At 36.6% G+C, this 21,780-nt stretch overlaps 1 protein-coding gene across 1 annotated transcript in view; it reads left to right on the top strand.

The window, feature by feature from the left end:
• The window catches only part of LOC133613723 (uncharacterized), a 48,201-nt gene extending 28,947 nt beyond the window's left edge, over positions 1-19,254 (top strand). The window contains exons 8-12 of the mRNA XM_061971465.2: positions 2,745-2,771; positions 8,414-8,428; positions 12,592-12,708; positions 14,308-14,367; positions 14,447-19,254. Of these exons, the coding sequence (XP_061827449.1) occupies positions 2,745-2,771; positions 8,414-8,428; positions 12,592-12,708; positions 14,308-14,367; positions 14,447-14,475 (248 nt within the window). The 3' untranslated portion in view covers positions 14,476-19,254. The remainder of the gene's footprint in view (positions 1-2,744; positions 2,772-8,413; positions 8,429-12,591; positions 12,709-14,307; positions 14,368-14,446) is intronic.
• The last annotated feature ends 2,526 nt before the right edge of the window (positions 19,255-21,780 follow it).

Here is a 21,780-nt window from a genome sequence, read left to right as displayed (position 1 = left end):
TAATATACACTATATTGTTTGTTGATTGCTAACACCGAGGAACAAGCTGGGTATATTACTGAGGAGTCAATATATTTTAGGTTTCCCTCAATTATCGCGGGGGTTACATTGCAGACCACCCCTGTGTTAAATTAATTTACAGTATTCATTTTTATGATGCCTTATAAGCCCGCCACACAGCTTCCACACTTACTTATAAACACTGTGCTCTTGAAATATTCCGTACACTGTAAAACGTACGTAATTTCAACCTGAAAACTTGGATGGGTACTTAAATCTCAACGTACTTAATGGTACTTGCACGAAGACCGCAGTAATTGAACCGCGAAGACTGTCTTTGTCTGATTTGTTCACAGTAGTTTGAAATATTGTTCGTCTTTGAAAATAACAGAAGTAATCTGTTACAATGTTAAACTGTTGTCATCCTAAATAATGTATTAGGTGCATAGGCAATGTTTTGAGGTAATATTCTTAACTGTCAGATAAAATTAGTTGCCCCTTTTTGTACAGCATATTGTACAAAACCCAAAACCCGTAAAGTTGGCATGTTGTGTAATTCGTAAATAAAAATAGAATACAATGATTTGCAAATCCTTTTCAACTTATATTTAATTGAATAGACTGCAAAGAAAATATATTGTATGTTCGAACTGAGAAACTTAATTTTTTTTGGGAAATAATCATTAACTTAGAATTTAATGGCAGCAATACATTGCAAAAAAGTTGGCACAGGGGCATTTTTACCACTGTGTTACATGGCCTTTCCTTTTAACAACACTCGGTAAACGTTTGGAAACTGAGAAGACCAGTTTTTGAAGCTTTTCAGGTGGAATTCTTTCCCATTCTTGCTTGATGTACAGCTTAAGTTGTTCAACAATCTGGGGTCGTTGTATTTTACGCTTCATAATGCGCCACACATTTTCAACGAGAGACAGATGTGGACTACAGGCAGGCAAGTCTAGTACCTGCACTCTTTTACTATGAAGCCACGCTGTTGTAACACATGGCTTGGCATTGTCTTGCTGAAATAAGCAGGGGCGTCCATGATAACGTTGCTTAGATGGCAACATATGTTGCTCCAAAACCTGTATGTACCTTTCAGCATTAATGGTGCCTTCACAGATGTGTAAGTTACCCATGCCTTGGGCACTAATACACCCCCATACCATCACAGATGCTGGCTTTTCAACTTTGCACCTATAACAATCTGGATGGCTCTTTTCCTCTTTGTTTCGGCAGACACGACGTCCACAGTTTCCAAAAACAATTTGAAATGTGGACTCGTCAGACCACAGAACACTTTTCCACTTTGCATCAGTCCATCTTAGATGAGCTCTGGCCCAGCAAAGCCAGCGTTTTTTCTCGGTGTTGTTGATAAATGGCTTTGGCTTTGCATAGTAGAGTTTTAACTTGCACTTACAGATGTAGCGACAAACTGTAGTTACTGACAGTGGTTTTCTGAAGTGTTCCTGAGCCCATGTGGTGATATCCTTTACACACTGATGTCGCTTTTTGATGCAGGGATCGAAGGTCACAGGCATTCAATGTTACGTGCAGTGATTTCTCCAGATTCTCTGAACCTTTGGATGATATTACAGACCTTAGATGGTGAAATCCCTAAATTCCTTGCAATAGCTCATTGAGAAATGTTGTTCTTAAACTGTTGGACAATTTGCTCACACGTGTTCACAAAGTGGTGACCCTCACCCCATCCTTGTTTGTGAATGACTGAGCATTTCATGGAAGCTGCTTTTATACCCAATCATGGCACCCACCTGTTCCCAATTAGCCTGTTCACCTGTGGGATTTTCCAAATAAGTGTTTGATGAGCATTCCTCAACTTTCTCAGTCTTTGTTGCCACTTGTGCCAGCTTTTTTAAAACATGTTGCAGGCATCAAATTCCAAATGAGCTAATATTTGCCAAACATAACAACGTTTTCCAGTTCGAACTTTAAATATATAGTGTTTGCAGTCCATTCAATTGAATATAAGTTGAAAAGGATTTTCAAATCATTGTATCCTGTTTTTATTTATGATTTACACGACATGCCAACTTCACTGGTTTTGGGTTTTGTACTTTTATTGACACTATCTACATTTGCATTTGAAAATATTTATCACGCACATACACACTGAAATGTTTTTGATTTGAATTCCCACCGAGTGTTGCTGAGCGGAAGCTGCTGCGGCCATTACGGAGAGGATTTTTTTTCATGAATATTAAAATACGTCAGAAATACGGGCACAAAATTGTGAGTTTTCAAGGGAAAAACAATTTTTTCCTACTCAAGGTTGAAAAGATGGTTGAAAATAGGTTTATAAACGGAACCTAAATCTGAATAGATAAATTGTGTAGTGTGTAAGCACAGTGATTGTTATTTTTGCTTTCTTTAACTAGCTTCCCACACAGAGTGTTTCATTCCCACGCTGGAAAAATAAGAACAACAACGTAGGAACAAGAGAGCTTTTATTTTTTTATTTTTTTTTTATTCTCCACCTGAAAGCTTAGTCAGCTAGGTGCGTATAATCATTATAATGGAGTGAAAGGCTCTCCTCCTGTGAACTCTGTCATTAGTGGCTTTGTCGGGCATGTTGAAGCAGGTACAAGGGAGTCATAATGACACATGTATACACAGGGAGGCAGCTCGCAAGAGCCTTTGCCTTTAGATCAAATAAACTTGAACTTTGAGCTTTACTGTATGTCCAACCTTCTTTAAATATCTTGCCTTTTTTCCTTCCATAGCACACGTTGCTGAAGCCACAGGAGAAGGTGAGCAAATCCCAATTACATTACTGTATGAATGAACACAATCACCTAGTCGTATACAGTGCATCTGGAAAGTATTCACAGCGCTTCACTTTTTCCACATTTTGTTATGTTACAGTCTTTTTTCCAAAAATGAATAAATTCAATATTGTTCTCTAAATTCTTACTTATGTACGGTACACATGATTTTTGTATTTTTTTATTTTTTTAATACATTTCCAAAAACAACCTTTTCACATTGTCATTATGGGGTATTGTGTGTTGAATTTTGAGGACAAAAATTAATGTATTCAATTTTGGAATAAGGCTATAACATAACAAAATGTGGAAAAAATGAAGCGCTGTGAATACTTTCCAGATGCACAGTATTTTTCAGTGTTAGTTTAAGATCACAAATATTTACAATTTCACAATTTCTTAGAGGAAACAATGCAAATAGAAATAATCAGTTCCTGGGTCAAGCTGTTGCCATTATAAAACCTCTATTAAACCGCACACAAACAGTGTTTTAAGTAATAGTTGAACAGTCATACAAGTGTAAAAGTAAGTTAATCTGCAGCTAATCATGCAGTGTTACAGGAGAACTGCATTTTTTATTTTATTTTGCCTATCGTTCACAATCATTATGAGAGATAAAAAAAAAATTTAAATTTGCATTCTAACATGTCAAAATCGTATCGTTCTAGGTAGCTAGCAATGCAGCTAATGGGAGCAATCAATTCAACCTCTACTTAATTTACGTTCTGTAACCTGTATAATAACCCAGCTGGAGCGACATTGTTATTGTAAGCGCGAACACTGAGGAAGTCTTTTTCTAGCGAAGAAACACATCGGCGTGCTTCGGTATTAGCCGTGAAAGCTAACTACAGCAAGAGATAAGCTAGATTCTACATCAGCAGGAAACACGTTTGAGTTTGTAATGCACAACACTGCGATAAGACACCACTTTGTACTGACTGAAAAACATAAACAATCATATTACAGTATCTGTAAAGTTTTAGCCCACATCTCATGTTTTGTTTATACACAGCTTAGCTAACCAGACGGCGTATGTATTGTAGTTGTAATAACACACATGACATGCTGCGTGTATCATGATCAGTATTAAAGTTACTCACGTGATGTACAGTTGTTTGTCTGGTCCAGCTAGCCGGGGATGTTTATTCTGGTTTATTTGGGGTAAGCACACAATTTATGTCTCAATAGCTTGTCTCCAAATTCCACATTTGCAGATTCGAGTCGCTATAACCTCACTATATCGGCTTCTGTCTGCTCCAACGTCTCACTCTTCCTTTGTGCTCGCTTCAAGAAGTTCATCCTCAGTTCATTCAGCTTCAAAAAGATAAGGATGTAAATCCTCATTTGACCAAAAACAGCTGTCTTTGTTGTTTTTGACCTAGTATGCCATGATTAGATGACACACAAGCATTTTGTATCAGGAAGTAGAAACACACATTGTCGGAAGTTTGCTGCTATGGAAACGGAAATCAATGCACGGAAGAAGTCAGTCCTGGAAATTATTAAACTGATCAAAATATGGTAAATATTGTACATATTACATATTGTTATTAATGTGTCTGTTACTACATTATATAAGACTTGCAGTGTGTATACAAAAAGTTGGAGGAATTAGAAGTTGTCTTAGTGGGCTTTGAAGGTTACAACGGTGACTCCCATTAGACGCATCTTCCAAGCATTTTTTTGATCATTTTTTTAAATAAAAAAAAAAAGACGTGTGTTCTTGTCTTTCGTAATGATTGTGAACGATAGGCAAAATTCCCCAAAATGTGCAGTTCCATTTTAAATGTATTGGTAAATTAAGGAAGTGTAATGCAAAGATGATTGTGTGACAGATTTTATTAATGGCATGACAAAACACGGCAACTGCTTTAACTTGACAAACTTACTGGAGTCTTACCGTAGTGGTACCTCGGTTTTTGTATGCCCCACTTTTTGTCTGATTTGTATGACAAGGAATTTCAGTATGAACGTGGCGTCTGGGCTGCTTTTTTCTCCCCTCCTCCCTCGCCGAAAGAGTGTTCAATAAATGGCAAAGTAAAGTTAAATGTTAATGTAACCATAAGATTTCACGGTTGATATGTATTTCACATTGTTTTTTGGCATGTAAATATATTATTTTTCTTATTCAATGTTATGTTATGTAAAATTTCCGGACTATTGAGCGCAGCTAAATATAAGCCACACCCACTTAATTTTTAGACAGTTTTTATTTTGTACAAGTGTGTCTACAACCCGATGGCAGGGTCGGTGGCCTTCGGTTTTAGAGCTGCGTTGTGTGCATTTTGTCAAGACTTTGACATGATAACGGTGAGTCCATAACACGCTAAATGGCTGACTGAATGATTGTGTGAGTCTGTTTGATTAAATTTCAATTGTCCACCGTGACCTGTTTTGCAAATGTATTAGTCTGATGTGACAAAGCTTAATTCATTGGCCGTATGTAAAGCTTGTGAACTCAGAAAAAATCCATAAATTCCCCGCAGCATTGTATAAATGCTAAGCTAAATCGGGGCCTTAAGCAGAATTTAATTGAAGGCACGCCTGCCACAGCATTACACCATTTTTTTCTAAATTTTGAATCAAACTTGAATTTCATTTCATGCATGTTTTGTACTATAATGAATTCATGGGAAATACATTGTTGTATAGTTATTATTTTTTGTGCAAAATATACATTTTAACACTATTATAACACAACTTTATAAATCTTCCTGCATAATCTCAGACCGGGATATGAACCCAGTACCTCAACACAAGCAGAAACGCAGGAAACGGTTAGAAATACATTGGAGATAAAATTTCATCTGAAGCGCACTGTCATTCAATTGACATTTTAATTACCCTTCCTTGCGCAAAACGGGGCCCCCACGGATCAATGAGCCCTACGCCTGTTTTGCTTATAGGGTGGGGTGACGCTGTAAAAAGTGCAGGGTTCAAAGCGTAGAAAAAAAGTTGCGGCCTTATAGTCCGGAAATGATGTTAATTGTATTTACAGTATATACAATATTATGGAGGGGCAGCACGGGGGAAGAGGGGTTAGTGCATCTGCCTCACAATACGAAGGTCCTGAGTAGTCTTAGGTTCAATCCGGGGCTCGGGATCTTTCTGTGTGGAGTTTGCATGTCCTCCCCGTGACTGCGTGGGTTCCCTCCGGGTACTCCGGTTCCTTCCCACCTCCAAAGACATGCACCTGGGGATAGGTTGATTGGCAACACTAAATTGGCCCTAGTGTGTGGATGTGAGTGTGAATGTTGTCTGTCTATCTGTGTTGGCCCTGCGATGAGGTGGCGACTTGTCCAGGGTGTACCCCGCCTTCCGCCCGATTGTAGCTGAGATAGGCTCCAGCGCCCCCCGCGACCCCAAAGGGAATACGCGGTAGAAAATGGATGGGATGGACAATATTATGGAAAAAGTTGCTTCGGTTTTTGTACATTTAGGTTTTCAGCTGACCCTCTGGGACAGAATACTAACCAAAACCAAGGTAAAACTACTTTGACAGTGAGCAGTCTACATCTCTTCTCATTGGTTTTAAAATCTAGAAAATATTTTACGCGAGGTGTGGTGCAGACGTGCCATCCATTTATTGTGTTTAGGCATATGTTTCGATTAAGGTGCCGATTCCGATACCAATCATCCATGACTGAGATCGGCCAATACCGATACCCATCACTTGGTTTAACTGTACATTTTTCCATTTATTTACAGTGAGTGCTATTGACAGTCTAACTATCCATCCATCCATTTTCTACCGCTTGTCCCTTTTGGGGTCGCGGGGGGTGTTGGAGTCTAACTATATCAACACAATATTTAAGCTAGTTCCTTCTTCTCTTTTATTAAATACAATTATTTCATCAAAACAAAGTCAATAGTTCACAATGACTTAACAAAATCTGCGATGAGGTGGCGACTTGTCCAGGGTGTACCCTGCCTTTTGCACGAATGCAGCTGGGATATGCTCCTGCCACCCTCGCGACCCTGGGAGGGACAAGCGGTAGAAAATGGTGGGATGGATGGAACTTAACAAAATCAAAAACTACTATCTGCTACTCATTCAAACCCTTTGGGTTTTGCCCTTAAAGTCCTCCAGGAAACTATTCCTTGAGTTAGTTAAAATGACCAAAAACAACAAAAAAGTAGTTTTGAGAAAATAAAATTATCAATCTTGTCACACTCGTATTGAATATATACTGATACTACCCTTAATATTGACACTACCAATTTATGAATCGACTGCAACAATGCTGACACGCCGACGGTTGTTATATTATCCTCTCTCTAGACTCTTATTAATCTACTTGTTCATTTCCTGTTAATAACTGCTTAATTTCTGCTGTAACACATTTCTATCTATATACTTAATAATACTTGATAAGGATACTTAATATACTAAGAATTTTTTTTTTTTTTTTTTACCATAATGGAGTTGATTGTTATTGTTAGTTGAGTATATCACATACTTTTTCACGGAAATAGTCAGATTGGTGGCCGATCGATTTGGCACATCATTAATTGTGTAACAAAAAAATCATCATAAATAAGATGTCATAAAAACATCTTAAGATGTCGTGTGTGCGCTTACCAGAACAATAAACACTATTGATAAAAAAAAAATCAGGAGTAAATCTACATTGTGCGTCCCCCTTGAATACCAATGCAGACAAAGCAGGAACTGAGTGGATAACTGGTGACAGCTGAAGGAAGGAATTGGGTGGTGGGAAAAAAGTAAGGAAATGGCTTGTCTGCAAGGACAGGATGGAGGAAAAGAGGCAAAAGACGTGTACATTTTAGCCGTAGCAGACTAAACACACAGGATATAACGAGCATGCACTCCGCAATGCAAACAGGATACAGGAAGATGATTTTTTTTTCTCTTCTTTGACTTGTTTATTTACAAAACCCAAAACCAGTGAAGTTGGCACGTTGTGTAATTCGTAAATAAAAACAGAATACAATGATTTACAAATCCATTTCAACTTATATTCAATTAAATAGACTGCAAAGACAAGATATTTAATGTTCAAACTGAGAATCATATTTTTTTGTGCAAATAATCATTAACTTAGAATACAATGGCAGCAACACATTGCAAAAAAGTTGGCGCAAAAGTCAGCCTGTTCACCTGTAGTATGTTCCAAATAAGTGTTTGATGAGCATTCTTCAACTTTCTCAGTCTTTTTTGCCACTTGTGCCATCTTTTTTGAAACATGTTGCAGGCATCAAATTCCAAATTAGCTAATATTTGCAAAAAATAACAACGTTTTCCAGTTCGAACGTTAAGTATCTTGTCTTTGCACTATATTCAATTGAATATAGGTTGAAAAGGATTTGCAAATCATTGTATTTTGTTTTTATTTACCATTTACACAACGTGCCAACTTTACTGGTTTTGGGGTTTGTACATTGTTGAATTTACTATAAAGCAATTACCAGAAATAGCTTTTCTACATCAGATTACAAAACTTTGAAGTATTATTGTCTGCTTAAAGTGTCTCTAATTCCTAAATAGTAATTGTGATGATTTTATAAACTGTATCTGCCTTTTACCTAAATGCTGTTCAGTCAGTATGTACTTCTTTCATATGTTCATGCCAATATGTCTTTGTTCTTTTTCTTCCCAATAACAGTTGCTGAAGATGAGGGTGAGTGCTCTTTAACTACTTGTTTACTTCCCGTTAAACCAGCTGCAACAACATTCCCATATTTGTTTTCTGACATATACTTTACGTCTGTCGGTGTTGGTGTACTAATCACAAGGCCTAAGTAAAATAAATGCCATTAATTTGAACTAATCAAAATGTAAACAATGAATCACGCTGGCACAGGTTGTCTTCATGGGCCACAACATTAGGTACACATGCCCAATCAAAACGAAAACACAGAATGCCGAAACTGCGGTGTGGTATGTGCACGTACACGTCCGCGCCCTCCACCTCTTTCTTTTATTGACTCATCTTGATGTATCATTTCTTTTGCGACTCATCTCGTCTCTCCTTTTTTAAGTGGACTTCCTCCCATCTTCTCTTCCATTCACTCGGCTGCCCTTTACACCCCCGCTTCCCCCGTCACAACCATACATCCTTCCATCTCGTCGTCATCTATTGTGGCGGCACAACATCCTGCCATTCTATCTGAATGGCAACTGCACCCAATGGAAAGGGGGAAAAAAACAGGAAGGAAGCAAACATTGAAAATGTTGCATGCTGTGAGACGGTTTGGAAATGAATGGGTGTTGTCATAGTAACCAGGTTCCAGATGCAGACTTTTGTCGCCGCTGTGAATGTTTTCATGTGTTATAATTACTTGTTAGCTGAGATCATTAAGGCACGAAGCTGTGGTAAAATCATACACACTCACGCACACTTTGTGCATTTTTTGCGAAACTTTCCAGCTGAGATGACATTTTCGCAGCGAGCAGTCATACCTGAATTGTTCCAAGACAAGGTCGCCACGCAATAAACTGAGACTGTCTCAGGGCTTCACCAGGCTAAATCAGGGCCCTAATTAGAATTTCAAATGATTTATTTTTATTTATTTTTTATCAAACTTTAATTTAATTTGATGCGTGTTCTGTACTAAAATGAATTGATGGGAAATAAATAGTTCAATAATGTTGGTTTTTAGTACAAAAAAACAAATTTAACATACAAACCCCAAAACCAGTGAAGTTGGCACGTTGTGTAAATGGTAAATAAAAACAGAATACAATGATTTGCAAATCCTTTTCAACCTATATTCAATTGAATAGACTGCAAAGACAAGATATTTAACATTCGAACTGGAAACCTTTGTTATTTTTTGCAAATATTAGCTCATTTGGAATTCAAAGCCTGCAACATGTTTCAAAAAAGCTGGCACACGTGGCAAAAAAGACTGAGAAAGTTGAGGAATGCTCATCAAACACTTATTTGGAACATTCCACAGGTGAACAGGCTAATTGGGAACAGATGGGTGACATGATTGGGTATAAAAGCAGCTTCCATGAAATGCTCAGTCATTCACAAACAAGGATGGGGCGAGGGTCACCACTTTGTGAACAAATGCGTGAGTAAATTGTCGAACAGTTTAAGAACAACATTTCTCAATGAGCTATTGCAAGGAATTTAGGGATTTCACCATCTACGGTACGTAATATCATCAAAAGGTTCAGAGAATCTGGAGAAATCACTGCACGTAAGCAATGATCGTAACTACAGTTGGTCGCTACATCTGTAAGTGCAAGTTAAAAGCGAAAGCCATTTATCAACAACACCCAGAAACGCCGCCGGCTTCGCGTAGCCCGAGCTCATCTAAGATGGACTGATGCAAAGTGGAAAAGTGTTCTGTGGTCTGACAAGTCCACATTTCAAATTGTTTTTGGAAACTGTGGACGTCGTGTCCTCCGGACCAAAGAGAAAAAGAACCATCCGGATTGTTATAAGCGCAAAAGCCAGCATCTGTGATGGTATGGAGGTGTATTAGTGCCCAAGGCCATGTAACACAGTGGTAAAAATGCCCCTGTGCCAACTTTTTTGCAACGTGTTGCTGCCATTAAATTCTAAGTTACGGTAATGATTATTTGCAAAAAAAAAAAAAAGTTTCTCAGTTCGAACATTAAATATCTTGTCTTTGCAGTCTATTCAATTGAATATAAATTGAAAAGGATTTGCAAATCATTGTATTCTGTTTTTATTTAGGAATTACACAACGTGCCAATTCACTGGTTTTGGGTTTTGTAATATTGCACAGGTTCCTGGCACAATTTCGACCGAGATTCAAGCCTTGTACGTTAAATTACCAGCCCAGCACTGACACTGTGCGCCACGGGAGAAATTAGCCATTATTCTTATCGGTAACAGAGCAGGGAGAGGCAAGGAGAACATTTGTGGTCAAATTTCTTTCAGTAATTGTCACATTACATGACCTTCTTAATGCAAAACAATAATGATGCAAACAACCAATTCAATCTAGTTCAAGATATGCTGTGCATTAGAAGACAAATGTTGTGCTACAGTATAGGTGACAACGCCAGTACTGTAGGTATTAGTGCAATATCTATTACCTTACCTTAATAATGAATTAATTGAATTTTTAGTAGATGCTGCCGGCCGAAAATAGCCCCCCGACTGCACTTTGAACACCCGCTAAATGAATTGCTGGAATGAATCGTGGTATAGTAGTTTATCAAAAAAGCCAGAGAAAAAACTAATTGTGGAGTTAAGATATGCATCCATGAACGCCAAGTTTTGCTCAACTTTCATGGAATGGAAAATATTGTTTCGTTGAAACTGCCCTTTCGGCAGTTCCACCATACTTTTTTATTCTACATACTGTATTAACGTAAAATAAACTTATTCTTGCTGTCCAACAATATATATATTTTTTAAATCCAATTAATCACACTCTTGAATTTGGACTGCACGCGATTATTGCAGTACGTTTGTTGAGGGTATGAGAAAGAAAGACTTGAATATTTTGACACAAATGCAATTTTATTGTCAGAACATGTTTTACTTGTATGCATGTCATTTACTTAGATCAAAACTTGATAACAGTTTTATCTCAAGTCCTGTTTTTTGTGATTAATCGCTTGCGTTCACACGCTAACTTTGACAGTCCTAATATGAATACATAACTTCCTACAGCTACTGTTTAATTTCAGAACTTGACCAACGACACAAATATACTTTAACACTGGGGCTGATTTAAAACATCTAAAAGTGTTAAAATGGACAGTTTAAAAAAAAAAAAAACACACAATTTTACTAACTGCGTGTCTTTTTTCAAAAGGATTTACACACTTTTCCATACACAACAGGACATTTTCTTAATTCCTAGATTATTTGCAAAATGACACACTTCGGTCAAAACATATGCCCATACATCAAAATAAAGCAAGCATTTGTAAAAAAAAATGCAGTTGTATTGCCATCTCACTCACACAGACTTCAAATGATAAGACACTATTGGAGTGAGTTACCCAGAACAGTGATAAATACAAAAACCCATATTTTACTATAAGAAATCGCATGTTTGGGGCATTTTGCCTGATCTTTTTAGCATATGTGATGAATGATTACTGTAACTTGAGAAAGTATATTGGGAAATCCAAAGCAATCGTCATTGTTTACTTTGAAGTGGGCCTATACGTAAAGAGAAAGTAAAAATATCCTGTTATCTTTTCAAGAAGTGCTCAACAATGATGCTGCAAACTTCAAATATGTATTTTTACCATATTCAGGAAAAGTAAGCTATCACAGTAGTCAACAATGATATGCAGTACAAATTAAAATATGAGACAAATTAAGAGGTTTGAAAAAAAATCTGGAAATAAAAATTACAAATGGAAAAAAACTGTATAGCTGTAGCACCCACTTGAAAGCTGTATTTTCAATTTATCACCTGTGTGTCTTTACACCTGGTGGATGTGATTATCCAATGTGTTCCATTGTGTGGTCGTTGGCAAGCCAGCCCTTTGGATTGACCAGGAAGTGACTTCACAATCCTTATCTTTGTGTAAGGTGTAAAGATGTGTGTATCACAATCCTAGTGTGTGTGTAAAGTGTAAAAATGTGTGTATCACAATTGTTATGTGTGCAAGATGGGAAGGTGTGTGTAAAGCATTGTGTGTAATATTTCGCAAAAAATGTGAAGCAGAGTCTATGCCTAATATTAGGCAAATCTGCACAGTGGTTTTGTTTACTGTGTAGACTTTTGTTAACTGTGTGAACATGTAAAATTTAGTGTGTAAGCAATTGGGAAAAACTGTAAGAAGAAGCTGCAAAAGTAATAGTTTGCTTTGTTTTTTTGTTTGTTTTGATTTTAGAAACCAACTCAGGCTCCTTGGCAGCAATCCTGTGTGCAATGGGCGTGGCCGTTGTGGGAGCAGCCACTGGATATTATACCTATCAGAAGAAGAAACTGTGCTTCAGGACAATGCAGGGTAAATCACGGTCTTTTTTTCTTATTCAACTTACTGTGACGTTGTCCTGTGGGGTGAGATCAGGAAATCCTATTTCAATCATATCTTTTCACACAAGAAAAGAGTGGAATATTTTCAGATGATACACTTTATCTGTGTTAAATGTCCCCTGGTTTAAACTGAGCAGGACAAATAGAATGTCCTCATATAGAACACGGCTGCATGTGTCAGCTGTATATCAGCAAAGTCAGCTATATGAGTTGTCAATACACACACAACCATTGCGTCTTAAAACTGCTCATTCAGCACTGTTGATATTTACAGTCAATTCCGACAGTGGCACAATGTGGGTGCAACATGCAAGTCAAATATTTGCTCCCCCTGCAGTACATGCAGCCTTGTTGCGCTCCATCAGTCCATTACTTTAGTCTCATGTAAAGGCTGTGCACTAATTATTAGGCATTTTATTCACTGAGACATGATTGTGATACAGTCATAAATATAAACCCTGTCCATTATGTATACACATACTTAGAGGGAAATAATTACTACAGTTTGGAACACTGAGGATTTAGTAGACAAATAGGCACTCTTTAAAAGATATGTGGAAGGAGCAGGTGTGTCAACTGTTGCAATGCTTAAATGTTATACATTGAAACAATATATATATTCTTTGACTATATGTATATATATATTTTTTATTTTTTATTTTTTTTTAATAATAGAAGTAGTATATAATCTTCTACATTTAGTACATTTTTTGGAAATATTACAATATATGTTTTGTGAATTATTTACGTTCTATTATTACTTCAGATTGAAACAATATATGTATATATATATAATGATGACTAATACATAAAAACATCAAAATATATTTTTGAATGTTAAAAATTATATATAATTGTCTACATTTAAATATCATTACATTCTATTATTCCTTTTTTATTATTTCCCAATGTGATTATTTTATTTACCTTTTTTTTTTATCGTAAATATTAATTTGGAAAACTGAAATAAATAACTAAAATATATTTATTTTCAAATTGAGATGTTTCTGATTTGTTTTTTAATTTACTATTATATTATTAATATATATTACAATATATTCAACAATATGATATATATTTTCATAAACACAATCTGTCTATAAAAGCCTGGAAGGTAAATTTGTTTGTTTTGTTAAATTTTGGCTACCTTCTATGATATGCTATATTATCTAAATGTATTAAAACATTTTTCATAGTAAAATAAATATTAATTAATTAGGACTACTGCTACGATTGCCATTATTTGTTTTGTTCTTTACCAGTAATATATTTTCAATAATAATTAAATACTATATTATATTTTTTTAAATACTGTGAATTAATTATATTTTCTAAACAATACAAAAATTATAATATAATACATTTTTAACCTGGAGGGCCACTATTCTACTATTTCCCTTCCTACACAGTACATTTGGTTTCCCCTCTGTAATTGTAAGGCTATCATCCAAGATTACACCTTGCATGTATTAATGAATATGCAAATACTCTACTTGAGTGCTCCCTAATAAAAAAAAACAGCTCACAGCGTTGCGTGAAATGTAATGTGACACATTGTCCGCTTCTTTAGAGGAGGATCCAGAGGCTGCACGCAAAGCTGACGCAGGGGAGGTTCAATCAGATCCCCAGGGTACGACAAACACACAGCATGTCCATTTAATACTCATACAATAAATAATACATCTTGTGTTTTTTTGTTTTTTTTGCAGTCCTTAGCAACCTACTGAACTCTTCTTAGAGCGGCCACGGTCATGTGACAGGACCTTGACCAAGCACATTCAAGCAAAGTGACGATCTCACTGTTCTAGGCTCCATCTGCACTGTGGAACTACGTTACTGTGAGGCCCGAATGTGGGGCTGTATGTATGTGTGTGTGTGTGTGTGTGTGTGTGTGTGTGTTTATTCATTAACACAGTATGAGCAACAAAACGTGCAAATTGTGTTACAATCGGCCAGACTTTATAGTTAAATTAATAGTATACTGAAACTTTATAAAAATAAATGATATAATGGTAGATCTTTGCCTCCCGCCCATTTGTAGGAATTTCTTGCGAACGTTTTCCGTTTTTTTATAAAACTGATGTCTTTTTTATGCCGATTCTACAATTCTATCTGTGCGACAGGTTTGAACTATTTCAAAGCAGCCACTACATTCTCTTTAACCAACTCCAATGATTCAACAAGAAAAAGATACAAATAATACTCTTTAACACTTTGTGACGACACAAAGATGACATGTGTATTATTTGTTTAGGAATTGAAGTTAATTTTTTCTGAAACCAAAACAAAAACATGCAAAGCACACTGCTACAATGCACATGTTAAGTGGCATCTGTAAAGCCTTGCTTTTCAAACAACTGAGCCCAGTAGCACAAGTAGTTAGTGAACGGACAACAGGGTGCTGCTGACACTACCTGCATTCTGGCAAAGAGCACTAGATTAGGATTAGGAAGATATGAATATGCAAATGCAGCGGCAAACTGATAAGATAACTTCGGTTACGTTTGAAGACAAAATTAATAGATTTCTACTTCATATCGTGAAAAAGTAAACAATAAGAGACTGGGTTTTGGGGCTGAGAGGAGCTTTTCGAAGCTTTGAACCCTGCGGCTAATCTATGGATTTTACTTCGCTAACAGATAACTGTAGAATGGATTAAGCAAAGAAATCAAACAATGTACTAAAAGGATCCACTATAAGAAACAGTTCAAACTCAAAGTGTTTACACATTCTGATAAAAATATTGAAGTTTAATAAAAAAAGGCGAAAATCTTATTCATCTCATTAAGAATGAATATAGTCATCAGTGACTTTTGTGTTTTGTTTGATCAGCCGTTATACTGCCTTGTTACAGGCATTCTTTGGAAACCATTAAGGTATGTAAATAAATATTTACAAAATCTTTCTAAATAAATATCTTAATTTACAATGTACCAGTATACATCTGCGGTTTATAGTCTGGTGCAGCTAATATATGAAAAAAAAATGTTTTTCTTTGAAAATTTAGTAGACACGGTTTATATTCTTGTGTGGCTTGTAGTCCGGACAATACGGCAAATTATAATAAAATCTTTTCAAAACAGGTTACAGGTTTCAAAAGATACTCTTGCCTGCTGACATACACGCGGTGTTTCGTCTAAAAACACCTCTTTAAAAATGTATTTTAAAAATTGTATTTAAAAAAAAAAAATCACTGAATTTTAATCAAGAGAATAAGAGAAAATAGAGCAACACCAATACTTAGGATACAAATTTACAAAGCAATTGAGAATACATACAAGTACAATACTTATTAAATACAATGCTAAAAATTTACAAAAGCAACAGTAAAATATATCAATAATAGCTGTTAAATGTTTTTATCCAAAAATTTACTTAAAAAAAGCAACAAAAAATAGTTTTTTCTTTTTTTTAAATCAATTCTTTAACTTTTTTTTAATTGATTTTGATTCAAATTAAATAAAAATTGCGACTTGAATGTACATCTATTTTTTTAGCTACCCCTACTAAAAATGTCATGTTTTGCCACATTCAAGGGTCAATATCACAAAACAAGTGGCCTTTTTGACCACCGATTAAATGGCTGACAGCATTGTTATTGGGGATGGAAAATAATCATAAAAAATATTTTTGGGCTCTTGACCAGTACATTTGGGAAACCCTGTGAAACGAAAACATTTTAACATTTTATGCCTTGATTGGTGCCAAGGTGTATCAAAAGGTACAAATCTTGTAGGACTGTTAAACTTGTAGATTGTGCCTTTCGACAGTAGCCTAGTGTCCCAATACTTTTTATCCATATGGTTGCATTATAGGACATTTTATAAACTGATGGTTAACTTACTGCAACTCAATTTTTTCAGTTGTTTCAATTAATTTTTGTATTATCTTTTGCATGAGGTGATGAAAGCTCTCCCGACATATTTGACATATTGTGACGTCCGTGAGTCTAGTTGTGATGCGCTGGTTTGTCCGTTAGAATGCCTTTTACTGTCCCAGCCTGGCTTGTCCCACCTGTAGACACACTGAATGTCTCTAAAATTGCCAACAGACAGACACTAATAGCCACAGCAATATTGGTGCACCTGCATTTTTTTAGTGTCGTGCAATGCAGTCTGCGTTTTTTTTATTTAAGAAAAAATTGTACATTTTTTAGCATTGATAAAGACAAAATAAAGTCTTAAAACCATTGGTCGAGAAAATGTATTGTAAAAAGGGGAAATGTGTGGTATTATATGCAGCACTGTTCAGAATGTGCAGTAAAAAGCCTCAAAAGCTGAACAATGCTGGTTGACTTGTTCTAAGTTCAAAACAAATCTGGCCATAGCAAATAATGTAAAGTGAATTGACGTTTTCCAGTGTCAAACTGTGGCTATCATATACAAAGCAATGTTTAAGGTAACGTTAAAAATGTAACAACAAATAATGAAATAAAACAAGGAAGGAATGTGTTTGCAGGGCAATAGTGACCCCTAGTTGTGCTTATTAAGGCTGTGAATCTTTGGACACCACTCAATTTAATTCGATTCGATTCTTGGGGGTAACGATCTGACTCCGAATTGATTCTCGATTCAAACAGATTCTCGATTAAAAATCTATACTTTTTTAATCACTTTGGTTGCCAATTCTATTATTAACTGCATTCCTCCATAAAATAAACAAACAGCTCTGATACATTTTTATATTACTTAAAAGAAAGCTGGTTTTGTTTAACAAAATTATACCCAAACATTTAATAAAGTCTAATACAAATAAGGCAACAAGAGAAGTATCCAACACTTTTATTTTCTAAAGTAAATCCTTACAGCCGATATGGACCTCTACATCAGAATCAGAATCAAAAATACTTTATTAATCCCCTAGGGGAAATAAAGATTTTCAGCACAATCTTATTCAAGAGCAGACAAACATTACAGGGAGACAGAACAGGATCACTGAGGGGTCTGCCAACTTCCGGCGCCCCTTACAAAAAAGGTGAGAAACAGGTAAACGCTGAGGGGGGTGAGAAAAAAAAAAAATCAGTCTAAGTCTGGGCCCCTGGAGAGGGGGTCCAGACTGAGGCCAAGGGAAAAAAAACTCATAGCCCTAGCACACATAAGAATGTGTGTAAGAGGGAAACATCAAACACAAAGGACATTAAAGACATTAAAAGAGCATAGCTGACGCAACCAGCCATTTCTACATACAGCTACAAAAGTAAAACCAACAACAACAAAAAATACATATACGCTGTGGTGGCCTCTGCGGTGTTCTACGCCATCATCTGCTGGGGTGGGGGGGAGCATGGCCAGAGACAGGAGCAGACCCAACAAAGCAACATCAACAATATGATTTGCCTGAGTGACTGGACAGGACAGTTAAAAAAAATACATCAATAAAATATAGATTGTACAAATGAGTAAACTGTAAATCCCTCCAAATGTCCTTACAGTATGGTCTGTTTCCTGTTCTATGGTTATCATCACACTTATTCTCTTTCTCTTTGACCTATACCTTTTTGTAGTGGCATCGCAAAAATCCCTAGAAAAAGCAAAATAGTTAATCTTTTACAGCTTATCCAATGTTTGTTTGACAGGAAAACGTGACCACTTTTGGAGTTAGTGGTTTTTTTTTAGTGTTTGATGCACAACACAAGTGCACACAACAGCATACCCACAACAACGACGTAAACAATATGCTATAAGATAGCGTTGTGAGTGCACCAATATTGTTCTCGAGGATGGTTTGGAATTCTAACGGACGTCATCGAAGTGTGCCTCTTTATTTAGAGCAAGCCAGCTGCTGTTTGTCTTTTCTACCATAATATCACATTAGTCAGTTCCTATATGTACGCTGTATTATATACGTGACGCCTGTACATGCTTTGTGTGTGATTGTTCTTGTAGGAAACACTGCCTTAGATGCTTCATTATAAAAGAGTCAAAAAAAACGTTTTCCCTATACTGTAGCAGGAAATACTGACATCTAAATGTGTGTTCTTTCCGTGGCCTTACACATGCCGTGGTCCCTTTAAAAACGGCTTAATGGTTACTGAGGGCGTTCGTGTTGCGTGTTGTCATTTATTAAGCTGCAAAACATGACAGGGGCTGCTACTCAGTCTTTCCGCAATTATGTGTAATGTGGAGAACATGTCCATTAAAATCACACTTACTATAAAACAGTGTTCAGTATATATGGCGGGCATTTGACAACAATTCTTTTATTGACATTTAAATGTATCATTTTGATACTCCTCTGCTTTCATGGCATTAAGGCCCAATGAATCAATCATTTCTCCATCAGTTAATGGATGATCATGCATGGTAGTGCTGCCTTCTTCATTATCCAAACAGCAAAAACTAAGATTGTGCATGACAAGAATTTAGCAAAACAGTCTCACGAAGAGGGAATCATTTTCAACATTTCTGACTTACACCCGATCATTTTTATATGAATATTCTGTGTTTTTCATGTCATCAGGCATTGGTGGAGTTGTGTAAATAATGTTTTAAAAGTTGAAATAAACATGTCGGCTGTCTTGCGTTGTCTGTATGATTTACTGTACTCATTCACTTATCCCACGCCACCTTGCTGAGGTGTTGGTTTTTTATTCTATTTTATGTTTCTTTTTTTATATACCGTATTTTCCGGACTATAAGGCGCACTTAAAATCCTTTTTCCCCCTCAAAACTCGACAGTGCGCCTAATAACCCGGTGCGCCTAATGTACGGAATAATTCTGGTTTTGCTTACCGACCTTGAAGCTATTTTATTTGGTACATGGTGTAATGATAAGTGTGACCAGTAGATGGCAGTCAAACATAAGAGATACGTGTAGACTGCAATATGACGGCAATATGACTCAAGTAAACAACACCAACATTTTATGTGTTCCATTGAAAATATAGAACAATACACACGGCGCTCAAAAATCTTATCAAAATGTTTTAGTACAACTTTGGTAAGCTATGAAGCCACACCGCTTGATGGGTTGTACTGTGCTTCAATATACAAGTATATGGGCATGACGTTAAAGTGCATCCGGCAGTGGAGGCTCCTCTATGGGGTCTTGGGGCACTAGGAGGTTAACCCCTTTACTACTGTTACCCCAGGTGGCCCTTGGCAAAGGTCTAGTACCTGACCACCCCCTAGCCAGGGATACGGTGAAGACCTCAACGGCGGAGCAGGCAGAAGACGGTAGATGTAAGAACTGCGATGGCGGATGAAGTCTGCAGCAGAAAAGGGTCCCCAGTCGTCTTGGACTCCATGCTACTGGACCCTGACCCGATTCTTTAAAGGATCGTGTGGTAACTGTGCACCAGTATCCCCACGTTAAACTAAGTCACGCACAGGCATCCTCCATAAAGGGATACACCCCTACCAGGAGGATCGTCATACTCGTTCGAGTGACCGCCGATGATGATGATTATTATGGTGTGTGTATAAGGTAAGACATATTATCTGGCGTTTTGTTTCGCAATATTATGCAAAAGTAACTTTTTTTACCTTCTGGTACCTGCTGATCTGTATTTGGGATCTGCATAAATCCTGAAAAAATGCACGCATCCGCCTTTGTAGTCCGTGCCGACAACGTAGTCGATAATCTTCTTATTTTTCTCTATCTTCTTGTTATGTGACATTTATCCTCCGCTGTTGCCATTTCTTATATAAAGTAGTGTAAAGTTCTTACTTATATCTGTCAGTAAACTCGCCATGAAAGCACTAAAACATACCGGTGTAGTGAGTTTACATTATTCACCCAAGGAACTTTAGTTATTAGAGAGTTCCGGTGGGACGGTTTTTTACAGGACACATTTCCTATGTTGTTGTTTCCGGATGAGGAGATGCTGCTCCGTTATTGATTGAAGTAACGTCTGAATGTCATTAAAACAGTTAGCTCCATCTTTTGACACTTCTTCCACTCCCGTCCTTGCACGCTACACCGCTACAACAAAGATGACGGGGAGAAGATGCTGCCGAAGGTGAGCCACGTAAATAAGACCGCCCACAAAACGGCGCATCCGGAAGCGACTGTCAGAAAGCGGCTTGAAGATGATCTGTAAAACATCATCTATGCAACATTTTAACCAAAGAACTACCATTACATGTTATGTAGACCACAAGGAAGTGTTTTACATTTAGAAAAAAAAAATAATAATATGACTCCTTTAATGCACCCTATAATCCGGTGTGTCTTTACATATGAAAAAAGACCGAAAATGGAACATTCATCGGTAGTGCGCCTTAAAACAAAATACGGTATATTTATATTATTATATTATTTTTTTATTATTTTTTATTTTTTTCTGTGATGCATTGGTAACGTCGTTAAAAGCAAAAAAAAAGACAAAAAAATGACGGCGGTACTGTAAGTCATGACGCAAAACACGAGACATGTCAGGTATTTATTGAGAGGAAACTGTAAAACCGCTGTCAGTTGCAAGACTGATTGATGGTGACAGCTCAATGATGTACCTCAGAGTGACATGACATACTTTATTATTATTATTATTATTTTAACATTCTTGCAATTCCTGCATTTCCTGCAAGGCCCAGAGCAACTGCATCCTAATAAAACAAAAAGAGCACAAAAGAGGAGATGCCGGTTCTTCTGGCGCCATCACCAACCCCTCATGCGAACACACTACCTGTTGTCCAAGTGGAAAAAATTTTAATTAAAAAAACATCAAGACTTCAAAATTTTGCGTGACATAGCCGTAAGTTGCACGTTTGACATGCATGACTGTCATACAAGTGTAAAAAGTAATCAAATAAAACTACTTGCCCTTTTGTAGTATAGTATGGAAATCATATTTGGGAGTTTTTGCCGACATATAGTGAATATAAAAGTACACAAGTTACTGTAGGTGAGTCGACTCCATGCAATGCACTTCAAATATACATTTTAACCGTCATACAACTGTAAAAAAAGTTAACATCTGTATAGTAAACATCTTTTACCTGTCTTTTTATAGTTAATGTTGATTTGTTGTCCCTTTAGTCATACGCTACATTGCAATTCTGTTTCCTGTTTTATGGTTATCATTGCATTTTTCCTAATTATA

Source organism: Nerophis lumbriciformis, linkage group LG13 (assembly GCF_033978685.3).
Source record: "Nerophis lumbriciformis linkage group LG13, RoL_Nlum_v2.1, whole genome shotgun sequence".
Taxonomy (NCBI): domain Eukaryota; kingdom Metazoa; phylum Chordata; class Actinopteri; order Syngnathiformes; family Syngnathidae; genus Nerophis; species Nerophis lumbriciformis.
This window is presented reverse-complemented; position numbering and strand designations above follow the sequence as displayed.